The sequence below is a fragment of the Notothenia rossii genome (genome assembly GCF_949606895.1).
Source record: "Notothenia rossii genome assembly, chromosome: 7".
NCBI classification, from domain to species: domain Eukaryota; kingdom Metazoa; phylum Chordata; class Actinopteri; order Perciformes; family Nototheniidae; genus Notothenia; species Notothenia rossii.
In genome coordinates this window covers 27,589,704-27,605,927 of record NC_136905.1, presented here as the reverse complement: position 1 = coordinate 27,605,927, position 16,224 = coordinate 27,589,704, and the positions used below count along the sequence as shown (strand labels likewise).

At 40.5% G+C, this 16,224-nt stretch overlaps 1 protein-coding gene across 4 annotated transcripts; it reads left to right on the top strand.

The window, feature by feature from the left end:
- The first annotated feature begins 447 nt into the window (after positions 1-447).
- Positions 448-15,745, top strand: LOC307013629 (basic helix-loop-helix transcription factor scleraxis-like). 4 transcript variants are annotated; one of them, XM_079641082.1, is made up of 4 exons: positions 448-606; positions 4,690-5,360; positions 5,736-5,952; positions 15,056-15,745. In XM_079641082.1, exons 2-4 carry the CDS (start codon positions 4,987-4,989, stop codon positions 15,092-15,094), a joined length of 630 nt encoding a protein of 209 aa, XP_079497208.1. In that variant the 5' UTR covers positions 448-606; positions 4,690-4,986; the 3' UTR covers positions 15,095-15,745. The 4 variants fall into 4 exon arrangements, with proteins under 4 accessions (XP_079497208.1, XP_079497209.1, XP_079497206.1 ...); XM_079641083.1 differs by having other exon boundaries at positions 457-606; positions 4,859-5,360; XM_079641080.1 differs by having other exon boundaries at positions 469-606; positions 4,364-5,360.
- Positions 15,746-16,224: the final 479 nt, after the last annotated feature.

The window sequence follows — 16,224 nt, the reverse complement described above, 5'->3', positions numbered from 1 at the left end:
GGTGGTCGTGTCACTGATCTTTATGCTGCAGACCCTGCATACCGCTGCTCTCTTCTTATTACCGTCATCGACGACATAATCCTTGAATCCAAACTTGACTATTTGTGGAGTAAAGCCAGCCGCTGCCATGTTAGCTGAGACTCCTGTCTTCTAGTGGGTTGCCAGGTTTGCGCGCATGGCGCTATAATCACGTTTTTCGAAAAAAACTAAACGTAATATCTCACTACCAAAACAAACGCAAATATTTCATTTTAAACAGTCAAGTCCTTTCAAGTCATCTACCTCAAGCTTAAGTCAAGTCTCAAGTCATGAATACCAAGTCAAAGTCAAGTCAAGTCAAGTCTTTTATCAATGTTAGTCAAGCAAGTCTCAAGTCAAAAAATATGCGACTCGAGTCAAGCCATGTGACTCGAGTACCCACCTCTGTTATAGAGTAATGAACAAGCAGCAGTTTCCAGCTCGGACGTATGCTTACTTACTTTCAGCAGCTAGCTTACTGTTAGCCTCAGTGACGGGAGTGCAGACGTCCCTTCCTCTCGGTGAAGCCTTGTGGTTCTTAGAGACATCTGAAATTCACAGACACTTTCATCTGTCATACAACAACAGGTAAGATAGCAAACAAGACGACACAGAAAGGTCGAATTTAAGGCATATTTTTGAGATATGTTTTGATTGCTTTTATCACGTAAAGGTAAATGGTGTTGTTCAAATTGGAAAACTTTTTAGCAAGGGTGTGTGGGTTTGGTTTAAACATTTAGATTTCATATTTTAGATTCATATTAAGTAGAAGCTTCATAAAAGTGTCTAACTGACAACCAGTGTTCTCTATGTAAGGCACAACAAGCATGGTTATAAATGTAAAATCCAAAATCTGTGCAGTGGACTTAGGTCAACACTTTATGTAGTTTTATGCAAATGTAACCATTACTGTGCTGTAATGTATTTCCTTTTCAAACAACATTCTTCTGGCGAAATGCAGCCATGTGTGATTATGAAAAGACATAATGTCTACATTATACTCAGTCAAATGTTTTCTGGCCTGCGGGCCACAATTCAGAGAGAAATGGATACTGTGTTAGACCAGCCACAAACTCCTGGGAGATGCAAATGAGAGGAAGATCATGCTAATGCATGTAATGACGGACCACAGTGAGGGAATGGTTTGGAAACCCTCCTCCAGAGTGGGCCCTCACGAATATATGTACAGCCAGTCTAAACACAGTCATTAATCGGGTATCTAGGTTTGAATCTACGTGTTGTTGCCATTCTCTTCTTTATATCAATATTAAAAGTGTAATAAAAATATACTATAACATAAAATATATTTATCATTTTCAACTTTCCTTTTATCGGAAACAAAAGGTTGCACAAAATAAATGTGTGCTGCCGTTGTGCGTAGGACTGGGTAAAGGCAATGGATATGAGAGGGATAGTATAATCTAAAGGGGGGAAGTTGTTTAGGTTTTGAGTTCAAATATAAACCCATTTTCTTTTCTCCAGAATCGCTGACTCTACCTTAACTCTTTACACTCCAAGCTGAGCAGAGCATCAGAGGATGTCCCAGACTTTTCTGCTGAATCTCACCACAGAACCAAACCCCTTTGTTTACAACATGCTGGCAGGATTTTTTTGCAGTGTTGGTGCTCAAAAGACAACGTTTGTTTTTCTTCTGTGATTTTGTTATTTTGGGTACACTTTGATTCAGGGTTTTGTTATTTTCAAATGTAACACTACTGTAACAGCAGTGATATGGGCTGTTGAATCTGGTACAATAACTGAGGTGGAGCCCAGGTGTGGGAATCTGATCTACAGTAGAGGTCACTGCAGAGGGCACCGGTTGCATGAAGGCATGGCTCTTTTGTGAGTGACTTGAGGTAATGTAGATGCAGTCTGCGTCTCAGATGTTCAGAGTTGACGGCCAGGCGACTTTTTTTTTCAAACACATTTGATATCGAGTGACCGGATGTGTCCAATGAGAACTGCAGGAGAGTGGAAAACTATAAAACAAACTATAAAATGTGAGTTTTCCATTTCATACTTGGTCCGTAAGTTTTATAGCAGTTGTTTTCTAGTGAAGGCAATGTATTGTAAATTTGGATGTCCAGTATGGCGACGCGATTACCAAAACCAAATGGTGATTATTGAATGCAGCTTTAGTTTGATTGGGTTGAGGGGGTTATAGAGTGCCAACACCTACTGTACAGTAATGCTTCCTGGTTTATCTTGTTATATTATAGGAAACATTCAGTATACCTCCATCCTGAGTCCTGACTGCTCCCAGCACTTCATGTATGAACTGTAATCCACCACTGAAACCAGCACTGGCCTCACTTCATACAGTCAATACCACAGCATAAAAACTACGACTGTGATTGAAGGGTAGAGATAGAAACAGAAAGTAAGGAAGGAGAGAGAAGAGTGATGAATGCTGACTGTAACATTGTGCAACTCTGACAGATTATTCATTGTGCTATTAGTTTTCAGCAGCAGTTTACAGTTGCCAATCTACACAAAAGAGGCATACCAGAAATGGCAGTTGGGTTTAGGGTTTTCAATAATGCACTACTGAGGATTACACACTTCATAGTTGAGTTTTACATAGGTTGTCAACCTTTAACCACTGCACAGTTGAAGCAGGAAACAAAACGATAAGGTCAGCCAGTTCCATGGAAGAGTTAAGTTGCACAATCATGGCTAATAAAACCCCAAAGACCCCAAAGCAGATTAAAGTTTGATAAAGGCTGTGCAATAGCTTTGGTCAAATCAGAGGGAGAATGTTCCAAACTGCTACATCACCTCTATGCCTTTTGTACACGTATTGCATCTGTATTTGTAGCTAGATAGATGGATCTCTTTCAATCTCTTCTGTCTTTCATTAGTTTTCTCCCACTCCTTTTTTTTTTTTTATTCCCCCTCTGTCTTTGCTCCCTTCGCTGTCTGTTCTCGTCTTTTCTTCTCTTCAAGAAGAAGACAGATTGTTAAAGGGAGTGTTAGTGAGTAAAGTAGCAGCTCCCCTACTATAAACCCCTGAGCCTCCCCTTCATCACCAAAACACTCCACCCAAAAGTCTGAATCCCTTGAGGGCAAACGACTTGCAGACCCTCCAGCGTCACAGCTTGTACAGATAAAAGTCTTCAGCCATGGCTGAATGAACTCAGTTCCCTGCTCTAACCACAAGCCCAGACTGAACCATCTAACGCTGCGGCCGCCCGCCACGCCGCCTGCTGTCCAGGGACAAACTCGGCCCAGACGTGGAGGCCCAGGGAAGAAAATAAGACACATGGAGGCAAACTCTTTCTACACTAATCAAGCTTCTCAGCTTCTTGCTGTCAAGAAAGTAGTTTAACAAAACATCCGATCGTGCAAACCAAAGTCCCAGTCTCACCTCTTGGTGGGAGTCTGCTCTGTTATGGAAGTATATTGACAACTGAAGACTAAAGTCAAATTCAGTTTGTTAAGTGAGAAGTATTGAAATCTCATTCATTTTAATTATTTGTAATGATTTCAATAATTTGTTATAGGCTGTGGCTGAATCGAGAATTTCAACATTTTTAGAATAGGCGTGGTGCCAATCCGACACACTGCTTGAATAAATCAGACGGCGATAAGGGGATCAGTTGGATCAACAGATTATGCAGACCTCTGTCCCTCCAGATGTGGGTGTGTTCTGCTGCAGCTCGCTTGTCAAAGATTGTTGGCGAGGGACCTATTGCGACCTTTTGTGACCTCAAGTGCTCCGAAGCTTCTAAAACAGCTGTAGAAATCAGAGAGCGAATTTCGAAATTATTTAATTGTAGACAAGATCGCGTCAGCTTTTATTTTGTGCTCTCAAACCTTTGTTTCATGAATATGCTCCTATACTCTAATAAGTCTGAGGAGTCCAGAAAAAAGTTTGGACAAGACTGTTTGCTAGAAAAACATGTTTGGATTACGGAATTACAGTATATTGGATAATTTTAGTTTATGCGAGCAATTGACCTCAAGCCAAGTTAAATAAGTTTCTTGTCTTTTGTCCTTGCAGAAAGAATATTTTAAAAAACTTCTTTGGTTAGGACATTTGATATTGATGACAGCACATTCAAGTATTATAACTCTATTACTATTGTCAGATGACAGAAAGAGGAAGTTTATTTTCCATTTTTAGTTGCCTTCCAAGAAATGTAATGTATATAATATTCATACTAATAGGAAAATGTGTTTTAAAAGTCTTTGTGGTCACTATGGTCTCCAAACCCCCTGAGCAAAAGGATGATGCAAGTTCTGTTTTAGTGTCGATTCCCCCTGAAACAAATCATCGTGCAGCCAAAACAAACTCCTGCTGATGGTTAGCCTCTTTCCTCCGGTCTCTCTGGCCTGCTTCTAGACAGCAGCCCAGGGACCCTCAGCACTCAGAGGGAGGAGCAGAGGAGTCCTCCGGCCCTCCCACTAGCTATAAGACCAGGGGCAGACGGAAACACTCAGACAACAGGCACACGTGGAGCAAAGAGGCAGGGACAGAGAAGGACTTGGAGAGAGAGGCCAATAGAGAGCAAGAGACGGTAAAACTGCTGCCACAGACTGGGAGTAGTTCTTTGCCATTGGGATTGACACAGACAGATATAGAAACAAAGGACCAAGAAAGAGGGTTAAAGAAGAAAAAGAGGACAAAATCAGCAACCATTTGACTTGAACGTATCATTTCTTCCTCAGGATTTACAGAACTAAGAACTGACATTTGGTATGTGAAGTTATTTTTGTATAAACCAAGGGAGAAAACTGCCGCTCTGACGTAAAGCTGCTCTTGACCACTGACTAAGGATCAACTCGCTGACCTTATAAACCAATACATCTGAATCACCTGGCTAAACTCATTTTGCAGAGAAGCAAGGGTAAGCAGCATCAACAGAACATTTGCCAAGCAACTTCCGATAACAAACGCCACAACTTCAACCTCAACAAGTGTCTCGAGGATTGACCGGTAGCCGACCGAGCATTGTTTCTGAGAAGATGACATTCGCCATGCTGCGCAGTGCGCCTCCCGCGGGCCGCTTCCTGTACGGCGACATCGCCCTCCTCTCCGAAGACGACGAAGAGAACGGGAGCGAAGGGTCGGGATCTGAGGAGCGTTCCTCCAACTACCGCCTGTCCTCTTCGCCATCTGCCTTTCACATCAAGGTGAACAGGAAGAGGAAGCTGTGTGGGGGAATCGGAGCGGTAGATGTAGAGGCCATGATGGGGAGGCTCATCCCCCCGGGGTCTCCCCCCCTTGGGGAGGGTCGCCAGAGGACTGCAGCCAACGCACGGGAGAGGGATCGCACCAATTCTGTCAACACGGCATTCACAGCGCTGCGCACACTCATCCCCACCGAGCCTGCAGACAGGTACTGAGCAACAAGAGTCAGGAGATTTTTGTCTGATATATAAATCTATTCCATCTTGAAACAAAAATAAATAGTCCCTGATGTAGTTCTGGAAAGCATTTCAATGTAAACCCTATTTCATTATTGTTGGGAAAAGCCTGTTCTGTATTTGAGGCAGCACTGCATTTATGACAAGAGAATATTACCTATAATAAATTTGTCAAAGATTTTGTGTCCAGGAAGTACCATCTCACACATCTCACTCCAGCATCAGTAGTTTCCCATTATTTTTGAAATACTGTAATGCATTATTTCTTTTTTTAATTATTGTACACTTTAAAAAAAATGTAATGTTATAGTTAATAACCTAAATGTCTTTTTTATATTGATGATTAGGAAGCTGTCAAAGATCGAGACGCTGCGTCTGGCTAGCAGCTACATCAGTCACCTGGGGACCGTCTTACTCATGGGCGAGGGGCTTATTGACGGACAGCCGTGCCACACTCCCTCACCGCCGTTCTTCCACGTTAACTCCTCCCCCAGCCGAGGATCTGACCAATCAGCTCAGCCAAAACACATCTGTACTTTCTGCCTCAGCAACCAGAGGAAAATGGTGAGCAGATACTAATTATAAATACAAATATTAAAGATCAAATTAACAAAACTGTCTTATAATTATCATACAAAGATGATAACAATATTTGAAATTTTTCAGTGACTTAAACTCTCATACAAACTATTATAATATTAAATTGTATTAGTTATTTTCAAACACTTTAAACAAAGCACTTGAAATGCTTTTTAGCAGAATAAAAAAATATTAGAGTAAAGAGTAATCGGGCCCCTCAGTAGAGTGAAGCTTTTTTGGGGGGGAAACCGTGCAGTGCTTTAGGGTCAATTTGGTGTTTAAAGCTGACCTGAGATCAGTGACTGAGCCTATAAACCAGATTGGCCCTGAGGGACATTAAAAGCAGAACCTCTTTAAAGTCCTCTTTTGGGGTGAAGGACTGCATATCATTGTCCTGTTGGGCGTTGGTTTCACCCGAGCAGGTGGTTCTAAAGTTCAAGGTGCTTTCTGACACTCAGTGGACACTTTGGTCGAGGTGATTGTTTTTGCCTTTTTCACGGTTACGTACGAAGCAGTTTAAAATCACAATTGCTGTTATTTTCTTTCTTTTTTAGAAATATGAATTTTAAAGTTTACAAGATAATTTATGCAGCGAGGGAGATTTATGACTGGGAGCCCGTATAATCCGTCCAAAACCATGTGTATAATTTCAAGAATGTATTGACGTCAGATTGAAAATAAGGAGGCTTTAATTATAAATGCTGAAAAACTGAACTGAGATTTGTAACTAGCCAAAAGCTTGTGCCATTGAATATGGATATCACATAAAAATATATATATATTTATATTATATACTTGCAAATATTATATTTGCAAGTGTCAAGAAGATTCACGCAAAGCAATGACAAAGCCGTAGGAATAAACGGCTTAAAAAAATCACAAAAACGTTCATTTTAGGTGGACGGCACAATTAAAAAAAAATGAAAATGTACTATGAGTCAGATGCCTGCTGCACTGTGAATCTACGCCTTGATAGAAATATAGAAAAGGAGAACTTCCTATATTTAAACAAAAATTTGATTGATTCCACACAGGAAATAGACATAATCAAGGACACCATCAGCATAAAAAATTGTCAGTCTGATGAGGAATAACAGGGAATGAATAATTCCTATCAGCTGTATGAAATGAAACGACTGCAGTCCTGTCTTCAACAAACACAGGCTGTCTGTGCAGGAGATGATAGAGAGGTGACGTCCACTCCACCACCCCCCCCCCTCCTCTAACCTAGCGGCTGCCCATTTAGTAGGATTTATGGGTAAGGAGCTGACATCTGGCAGACTCCCCCGTTACCCCAGCAGTGTGTGAAAGCTAATACCCTCCTCAGTGTCTAAACCCAGAGACCCTTTAGCTGGGGGATAACCTGAGTCTCAGCAGTGTGCGTCTCCCCCCGCCCCCCCTCTGAACCTTTGTGAGTGAAAACCAAGACGTCCTCAGCGTCTGAAACCCAGACACCCTCGGCTGGGAGATAACCAGCCTGAAATCAGTCTTACTCTCTTTTCTTTTCTCGCTTCAATTCATCCGTAATTCTTTATTGTTATTCTCTTCGTCCTTTCCATTCTGTTCCAGTTTTTCCTCCTCGACTCTTGTCCCCCACCCCTCCCTAAAGTTCTCTGCGTATCGATCAGCCGGGTGGAGGTCAGAGCTGTCAGTAGGAGCTGTAATACTATCTGCTGCTGTCAACTCACTGCTGCAGATCGGCATGACTGACCTGCAAATGCATGCTGGGTAAAAAAAACTATTTGGAAACGTTCTCGTGTCAAAAGTCTGTCACTGTTTCTCATTACCTCAGTAATACCGCACTATTCTTCACACTTTAAATGTTTTAATGTAGTGTGGTGCTGAGGTGAATCTTGATTATCCCTCCATTTGTTTACCTAAATAAGTTAACGTCAATCACAGAAAAGGAGAAATGCAATGAGTTTGGGAAATATATAATGTGCAAAGAAATGTTAACTTAGTCCTAGTGTACATTCAAATGAACTTTATTTCACTGTATCACTTCAAATAATAATCCTCCCTGCTGGATACAGCTGACACATAAGTGTAGTATATGTTTTGTTTTCAATGGCTTCGTAAAAAACTCTATCCTGGAAACTGTATTTTTCAGAAGATGTGTCTTAAACAGGACTAAAGAATGACTTGTTGGGGACTGTTTCAGCGGTGGACTAATACACATGTGGTGCCCTAGTTAGACTTCACAGCAGCAAGATGGTTTATATGAAATAGATTCAAAATGAACTACAGTGCGGATCACAATGAAAGTAAACGTCAGCCAGTGCAGCAGTGTGGCCTTTGGTGCATTTACTATCTATTTAGGGGGCCCATAGCCTGAAATGGAAAGTCATTTTTAGGAATTCAGAGCGGTCATGATCTATAATTCATAATGTGGAAACAATATGGACACTTAAAAGAATATGTGGTCAATGTATGTTAACTGCAACTTGGATTCAACCTGAAAACATATTAGAAATTACATGAGATTATCCACCAGGTTTCTGATGTCAACTCAGCAAGAACTCTACCAAAATGTTTTGCCAAATGTCTGAGGTGTCAATGTGAGTTTTTCCAATTGGGAACTATTTTTGTCCCACTGTTTTAATTTGCATGAATGCAGCATTATTGATGTTTTTCATAGTTTTTAAACAATAATTCTAACAGGACTAACTAACTGTATATCAGGTATCACTCATTCATTGTTGGTTTTGCTCCAACAACAAAGATATAGAATTTCACCAGACTTCTCCTTTCATCTGGAATATGAATGGTTAACTCTGATTGGCAGGACCTGAGAGAATTTAATTTTCCCTGGAAAAGTGGCTGTACAGTGTTTAAGTGGGCTAAAGGGCAGAATCAGTGCTGGTGATTGCAGAGAGGAAACGATTGTGGAGGTAAAACGAGACAAATCGAGGACAAAAAACTTTGTGTCCTGAGTTCTCTCTTTGTATGTTTTTATGGTCATTGAGGTTCATCACAGCTGTCAGCTCTGCTTAGAGCAGCTGCTTCAATTATGCTCATTTCCAATGTGGAAGAGGGTGAAAGTGAGAAAAGTGTACACTCATTTCCTCTTATTATGTATGTATACAGTATAACTGTTTCAAAACAAACATACTTGTTAGAAATGACTACTGCATGGAGAGAGCTTAACTATTGCAGCTTACATATTCAGTGGAATGCTAATGTGATTTCATCATCTGTGTCACTTTACGCACATGATTCAGAGAGATTTAGACGAAGGACGTATGATTTATTTCCTAAGGGGTTACGTTTTCGGTTCTTGGATTGTATGTGTGTTTATCACCAGGATAACAAAAACAACGACTGCCTACATTTACATGAAACCTTTTCATGTAATCCAATGGCTTTTTAATTGTCTATTAATCTTGGGAAGTTAAGAAGTATTTGCTTCAACCTCTACCTGTAAATGAGCTATTTCAGTCAGTGTATCTGAACAGTCCAGAAACACAATGCTTGGTTTTCTTTGGACAGTGACACTGTTTCTTGAGATGTTGAGAGGTAATTAGAGAACAGTGAAGATCTTCTTAGCATGAGCCTAAAGCAAAGAAATACATAGTTGTTCTTTCTTTCCCAGTAAGACTTTTGGAAAATCTGTGTTGCTGATTGCAATTATCATAGATCCTAGTGCAAATCTATTCCTCCACACAACTGCTAAACACTTAAGTAATTTCCTTTCAGTATCTTTTGACCAGTAGCCAAGCTATTCCTTTGCCGCTCACATATATCCTGAGACATTTTTGATTTTTTCCAAAAAACTGCTTTGGGGTGGAGCACCAGCCGTTAGGCACGGACACACCGGCGCGCAGCCTTCACATACTGATGCCTTTGATAAATGAAGTTCAAAAATACGGGATACTCCTGATGGCTGTACATCTGTAAATGAGATGTGCAGAGTTGAGGATGGAGCAAGGGGATCCTTAAATCCCTGCGCTGTCGGCTTGATTGATGCAGATGTCCTGTTCAAGGCCTCTCTGCTTCAAATGGTCAGCGACCTGTCAGGTGCCGGGATTCATCCTACAGCAGCAAACCTGCACGATCACTGCCGCTTTAATCACTGCGTGTTATTATCTCCAGTTTATCTGCCACATGTTAAATGACCTTAAAATGCAGCTGAGAATACGCAGCTCTACTTAATTTATCCAGGCTATAGGTGAAGCCAGCATATGAGCAGTATTCAAAACGATATTAAGATGGTGTTTATTCAGTAATTCCTAAATACAAAAGGAAAACAATAATGCTTTTTTTAAAAAGTGTTAATCTGTCTGCTTTGTTGTCCTTAGTCGATTGTGCTTGAAGCATTTTTACGGCTTCGTCTGCAACTGTGAGTTATTTAGTTTGGCACGAAACAGTGAGAGGGTCAACTCAATTCAATGGCAAACGTAAACAGAAACTGAGATTCATCTGCCAGTAACAGCAATCATGCTGAGCTTTTCCCTTTAAAAGTTGGATATGACAATCGCAAACATTTTCCAATATATAAACATTTTAAAAGCTTCTTTGACAAATTAAAAGAGACTTTATAAGTTTGGAAACCGAATAAGAATCTGGAAAAAAATAAAACTGCTATGATACTTATAGTGCGGTTGCCGTAAATAGACCATTGTTGCTTTGAGATGGTTACGTTTAGTAGAGTTTACGAGCGTTTTAAGGCACAACCCTGAACTTGAAGGAATCTTATTTAATTGGAATTTCGAGAAATTAAAAAGAAACGTGTAGATTTAGCCAAACAGCAAACATACATGATGAATGCGGCTCTTAATATCGCAAACAGTTCTAATTTACATCTGGGCCGCAGTAAAACTTTTATGTGATGATTTGTGTGGGTGGTTGGAAAGCTGGGTGTATGGAGAGACAGTGGCAGTCAAACTGTACAATTGGAAACTGACTTATCTCTATTTAAGTGTGTGTGAATGTGGAAAAGTGTGTTGATCACAAAGAAAGTGTGAGCCTGTGTTTTTTTTGTTTTTTTTAAACGAATTTGAGTGACATAAAATGAGATATTTAAGTCTATGTGCATACACACACAAACTTGCACACCTACACCCACACACACACACACAAACTCGCTGGCTTGCTCTCAGTGTCTGGAAGTCATTGGCAGTGCAGAGCGGAGCAACAAATGAGCTAATTGTTCTGTAAATGATTTATCCTCTGCTGAGGCCTGTACAGCCAGTGTTTAATTCAGCTGCCGCTATTAGAAACACATTGACGTTGGGCTTTGATGGTGATGTTAAAGAAGCCTGGAAACCACTCTCTGTGAAACGCCCTCGCTGCTTACACACACTCACACATATGACACATACACACACCATATAAACACTGACACGCTCACATACAGTGCACCACACTCACTGAGATTTTTATCAAAACCATTTCATTCTACCTCCAATGCTTTTTTTCTTTTCAGCCAGACGGCAAGTCTTTGCTTCTTTCTAGACACTACAACACAAAAAAAAACCTCATGTATGATTACTCACTTAAATAGCGCTTTATCACGACTGTGCTTTCAACACGTTCTGTACTAATGGTGTGTAGGAAGTTGTGGAAAGAGTGATGGAGAAGGAGAGAAGCAGAGGCAGATAAATAGCCAGCGACTCAACATTATAATCAACTTGGCTATTTATCCTGCAGTTTAGACAGTTGGTTTTAGACTGTGCTGAAACTACACTTTGCGCCCTTATAGAGATCAAATGAAGCGTGCACCTTAAGAGAGCTTAAATACAGGACTAAGACGTGTGCAGCAGCACCCTAATGACTGTGGTTTTCACAGTCCTTTGGTTATTAGTCTGTTTTCACTGGAAAAAAGCATTGCGTCACTTGTGTGCCTGAAGTAGACGTTTCGAGGTCCTACATGAAAACTAAATCACCCTCATTTGCTGATAATGCCAGTGTTGACTTGAGTTAATGTTGTGTGCCTCATAAGTGTGAGCTTTGCCTGTTTGCTTCTCATATCAAGCTATGCTAATGAGGTGCGTCAAAGGTAGCTAATATTCTGCAGGCAAATATATTCTTAACCACGTTTGGTGTGTGTGTGTGTGAGACTGTGCAGTCATGCATGGACCTGTCTGTATATTTTCAGCACAGATGGAAGCAGTTAAATCCTAATTTAACGCCAACAGAAGAAGTCGTGTCAGATAACTAACAAAATCTATTAGCAAAACTATCATTCCGTTGTCATTAGGTCTCCAGGGAGAGGGCTGCTCACGGAGCAAATTAAAACAAAACTAGGGAAATCTGAGCCAGCCTAAGACAGAATCTAAAACAAATCTATAACAGAGAAAGGCAGAGAATTGACGGTTCTAATTGTGCCATTTCTAAGAACAATATCTACTGAATTAATGACATATTGGCTTTTGCAGGGTGCTCATCGAAGCAGTGATGTTTAAGTGCTGCTTGTAATGCTGCAGAATGAAGACAGCCATTATGACAGATTATTAAAACGTGGGGACTATTAAATGCATGTGTGGCTCGCTGGTCTGATTAGGCAATCTAGGATAAATCAAGTGTTTTTCAGAAGCCCTGAGGATGCTTATTACTGAACCACAGTGAGCACGAAGTACATGTCTGCTGCATCCAAGCCACATAATGGCAGGCTGTGGCTTATTGGGTGTGTTAGTTAACTTAATTCAGAAGCCGACGTGCTATTTATTGCTCCATTTTAACGTATGTCTCCGGTCCTCTAATCGATGATCATTTATGAGGGTAATTACAGCTTCTATGAGACACTTGAGGGTACTGACACATATTCACATATTTTCACTCGATAAACTAAAGTTATTACTTTTCATGGATGAATACCGATCTCCTTATACGATTGTCGGGCCGGTACCCAAGTGGAATTATTTTTTCCAACCAGTCATCCTTCTTTTAATGCAGCCAGAGACTAAATTAGATGTTTGTATTTGACAGAAAGGCTTAACGCAGGAAAAAAGAGGGATAGAAAGTGTGGAAAATCTGCAGCTATAGGTAGAGGAACAGCCCCGATTGAGTTACGGAAGAACTGTATTAAAGTTTGAATTGTAGAGTTGATAAGAAGCCGTGAAGAGAGTTTTCTATCCTCTTATTAAAGTTTAGACAAGCTCCTTTCACCTTGATAAAACAATAATATTGTTCCAGGGTGGTAATATCATCATATTGCATCTAAAGTAAACATCATCAGGTAATCATATTAGCGTTGGACAAATCACCCCCGCGGGAGCTCAGTGGTATGTCTGTGTGTGTGGGTGGGTGTTTGGAGAAATAGAGAAACAGGGAGCGGGGATGTCATCCGACGATGCCATATTAGTCTTCAGGAGGTTGTTTTGACTACCAGGCCAGCTTTAAAGCCCCCCCCCTTGTTTTGACTGAACACTCCAGCTTAACCGCCTTCACCAGATACAGCTGTGCTTCCACATCCAGCCGATTCCTACCAATTCCACTCATTTGGTGAATAATCCAATTGTAATGCATGAAAAGTTTTTGATTAAGATTATTTCATGTTGCCACTTTTTCTTACCTGCCTCAAGCACTTTAACTTCCACTGATAAATGCCATCAATGTTCCAAGGCACCTCCCAGTAAACACCGGAGAGCACGGCCGCACTCATACAGCTGTTTGTTTTATAGTTTGTGTTTGAAGAAAGCTAAATAACAACAATGCCTTGGGGAGGCCGAATGTTTCCCAGGCTGTGTGAAATACATTCGCTTCTAAGAGAGACGATTTCATGTGTCAGATGGAAACGTTGGATTGAAGTAATTTTAGGCAATCCAGACAGCAGCCTTAATTTAATCAAACTTGTTTTGCAGTCTGTGATTGATGATTTTGGCACTTGTGATAACCCATCTATTGTTAACTAGTTATTGTATTGCATGATGGGGTATATATATACTATTGCCTAAAAGTTACATTCATATATTTATTTTATGGCAGTTTTGGACTTCCCAGTAATCAGCTAAACAGTTAAAATGTAAACACAACTATAAAACTGTTGAATCCTGCTTCTGCAGATATTTAGGAAAACCTATAAAGTACAGTACATTGTCGAGAATAATTTTCCTGCTACGTTCTGTATCAGTATATGGTGGATTTGTTAATGAAAATGTACAAAAAACCTAGTAACAAGTCAAGTGGTTGCAATACATTGTGGTTTATAGTCAACGAACAAACGGAGTGGTAATGCTCCATGTGTAGATGATAGCAGTGGTCCTCTGTTGCAGCTGGGGGAGGGATGGCTCCCCTCCATCAGTGGGAGGACTGATTCCTGTCCAGATCTTATGATCTCACTCTCGCATTACCGCCTGATACCCTTCCAAAAACCTACCCACCTTTGTTGATGTCAGTCAAACAGATTTTTTCCAAACACCTACACCTTGTGCACGGTCTGGGAGGAAATGTGTAACAGGTGTTCGGCTGATGAGAGGAAGGGGAGAGTTAGACGATATGAGAAGGGGAAAGAAAAGTCAGGGGAGGACAGGGGTGCAGAGAAGCTCACACATACTCTAGTCAAAACTTTCACCCGGCACCTTTATGTACTTTTACTTATATACAGTATGTTGTTTTTCTACATTTTTGTCCATGAAAATCAACCACACTTCCTGTTTTAAAGGCCTACGATCATTTTACAGCCTTCAAATCTAACGTCAGCCCTGAAAAGTAATTAGGACCGGGATGGCGCGTGTTGCATATCACTCAGCGATGAAATCTCTCGACTGCAGCTAGAAAAGCGAGCGGTAGATGGCCTGAGAAGGGAGCGGAGCAGAGGTTAGGTGAGGAGGGAAAATGTGATGTTATTTTTCCTGGCCGGATAGAGAAAGTCTCCTCACCAGCCAGGAAATCAAAAGCTCTCTCTGTTCTGATACCACAGATAAATGAGAAGCATATCATCGACTCATGATGTCACTCTTCAGGCTATAATCAACTACTATACACAATGTGTGTGCAGTCAAGGTTCACTTATTTCATCAACCACAGTAAAGTTGATACATTACAACAAGCCACTAACCCCTTTTCCCCATTTATTTTCTAGTCTAATTGCTTTGCTAAGATGTACTATTCCTGTAGATTGATTTTGGTGTCTCTGTTTTTTTTCCAGAACAAAGACAGAGACAGGAAGTCGGCCATCAGAAGTTAACAATGGAGACACAAACCATACACGGATGAAATGCAGCGACGTTAATGCAACTTGAAGACTTTTGATGCATTTCAAAGACTTTTGAAGGACTTCTTCAGCACTTCCAGGACTTTTCAAGGAACTTTACCAAGCTTTTTCTTACTTTTTATATCACTTTACAAGAACATTTTACTTTTTGTCAGGTGTTTTCAAAAACATTTCTGAAACAGTACTTTTAAAGGTCGTTCACATGCTTATCAAAGACCCTGACCTGCATTTCAACATGTATAAGAAACTTTTTACTGTATTGTTCAGAGACTCCGTGACTCTTTGTTCTAAGGAACTAATGGCACATGATTGAAAAACACAGCTTTTGATGAAAACAAGTTTGTCTTTCTTATGTTCTGTGTGTTATTAATGTGTAAACTGAAATATAAATGTATATTTATGTGACATAACATTATATAATGAAAGTATGTTATTTAACCAATATTGACATTCATTACAAATAATGTATAAAGGTGCAAGAACATTGGCTAATGACACAATTTATGGCATCCTAAAACGCCATGCTGGAATTTTGTGGTATTGGTTATTTCTGATAATCATCTCTGGAAATGTCTAATGCTGGAAGATAACTCAAGATGACCAATAAATTGTTTGTATATCTGGGACTAGATTTCATGTTGATGTTATTTTTGTCTTTTCAAACCCTGCCCAGCTCCAACCAATATAAGAGTTTCCATTGAACTAATAAAAGGGTTTCATTAATTTTGGCCATAAATGGATTTAGAGGAGAAATATTGAAGTCTCAAATACTTTCCTTCTCAAAAGAAACAGAGCAGCGAGCATAAGTTTCAGTTTCAGTAAACCTGTAGCTAACATCAGCCTAACTTTGACTTTTCTGTCTTTTTCGTTCTTTCCCTACGCTCTCCTTTCTTGCTGTCTTTCTTCTCTTCTGGGGCACAGAGATCAGACCAGACAGAGAAGGGCCGGGTTTTGAAGATGAGGCGGGGATTGAGGAGCAGAGGAAAGAAGAAGAAGAAAAAAGAAAGGGGAGCAGAATGGAATCTGCAGGTACGGCTGTTTGGACATCTGCCCGTGTCCCCTCGCTGTCCTCTCCTTTACCTTTCCACATGCTCGTTCTCTCT

Excerpts from the sequence above, each read along its gene's own strand:
- LOC307013629 (XM_079641082.1), top strand. The coding sequence starts at position 4,987 with ATGACATTCGCCATGCTGCGCAGTGCGCCTCCCGCGGGCCGCTTCCTG. Across the intron at positions 5,361-5,735 it reads CCCACCGAGCCTGCAGACAG|GAAGCTGTCAAAGATCGAGA; the intron begins GTACTGAGCAAC and ends ATTGATGATTAG. Across the intron at positions 5,953-15,055 it reads TCAGCAACCAGAGGAAAATG|AACAAAGACAGAGACAGGAA; the intron begins GTGAGCAGATAC and ends TTTTTTTTCCAG.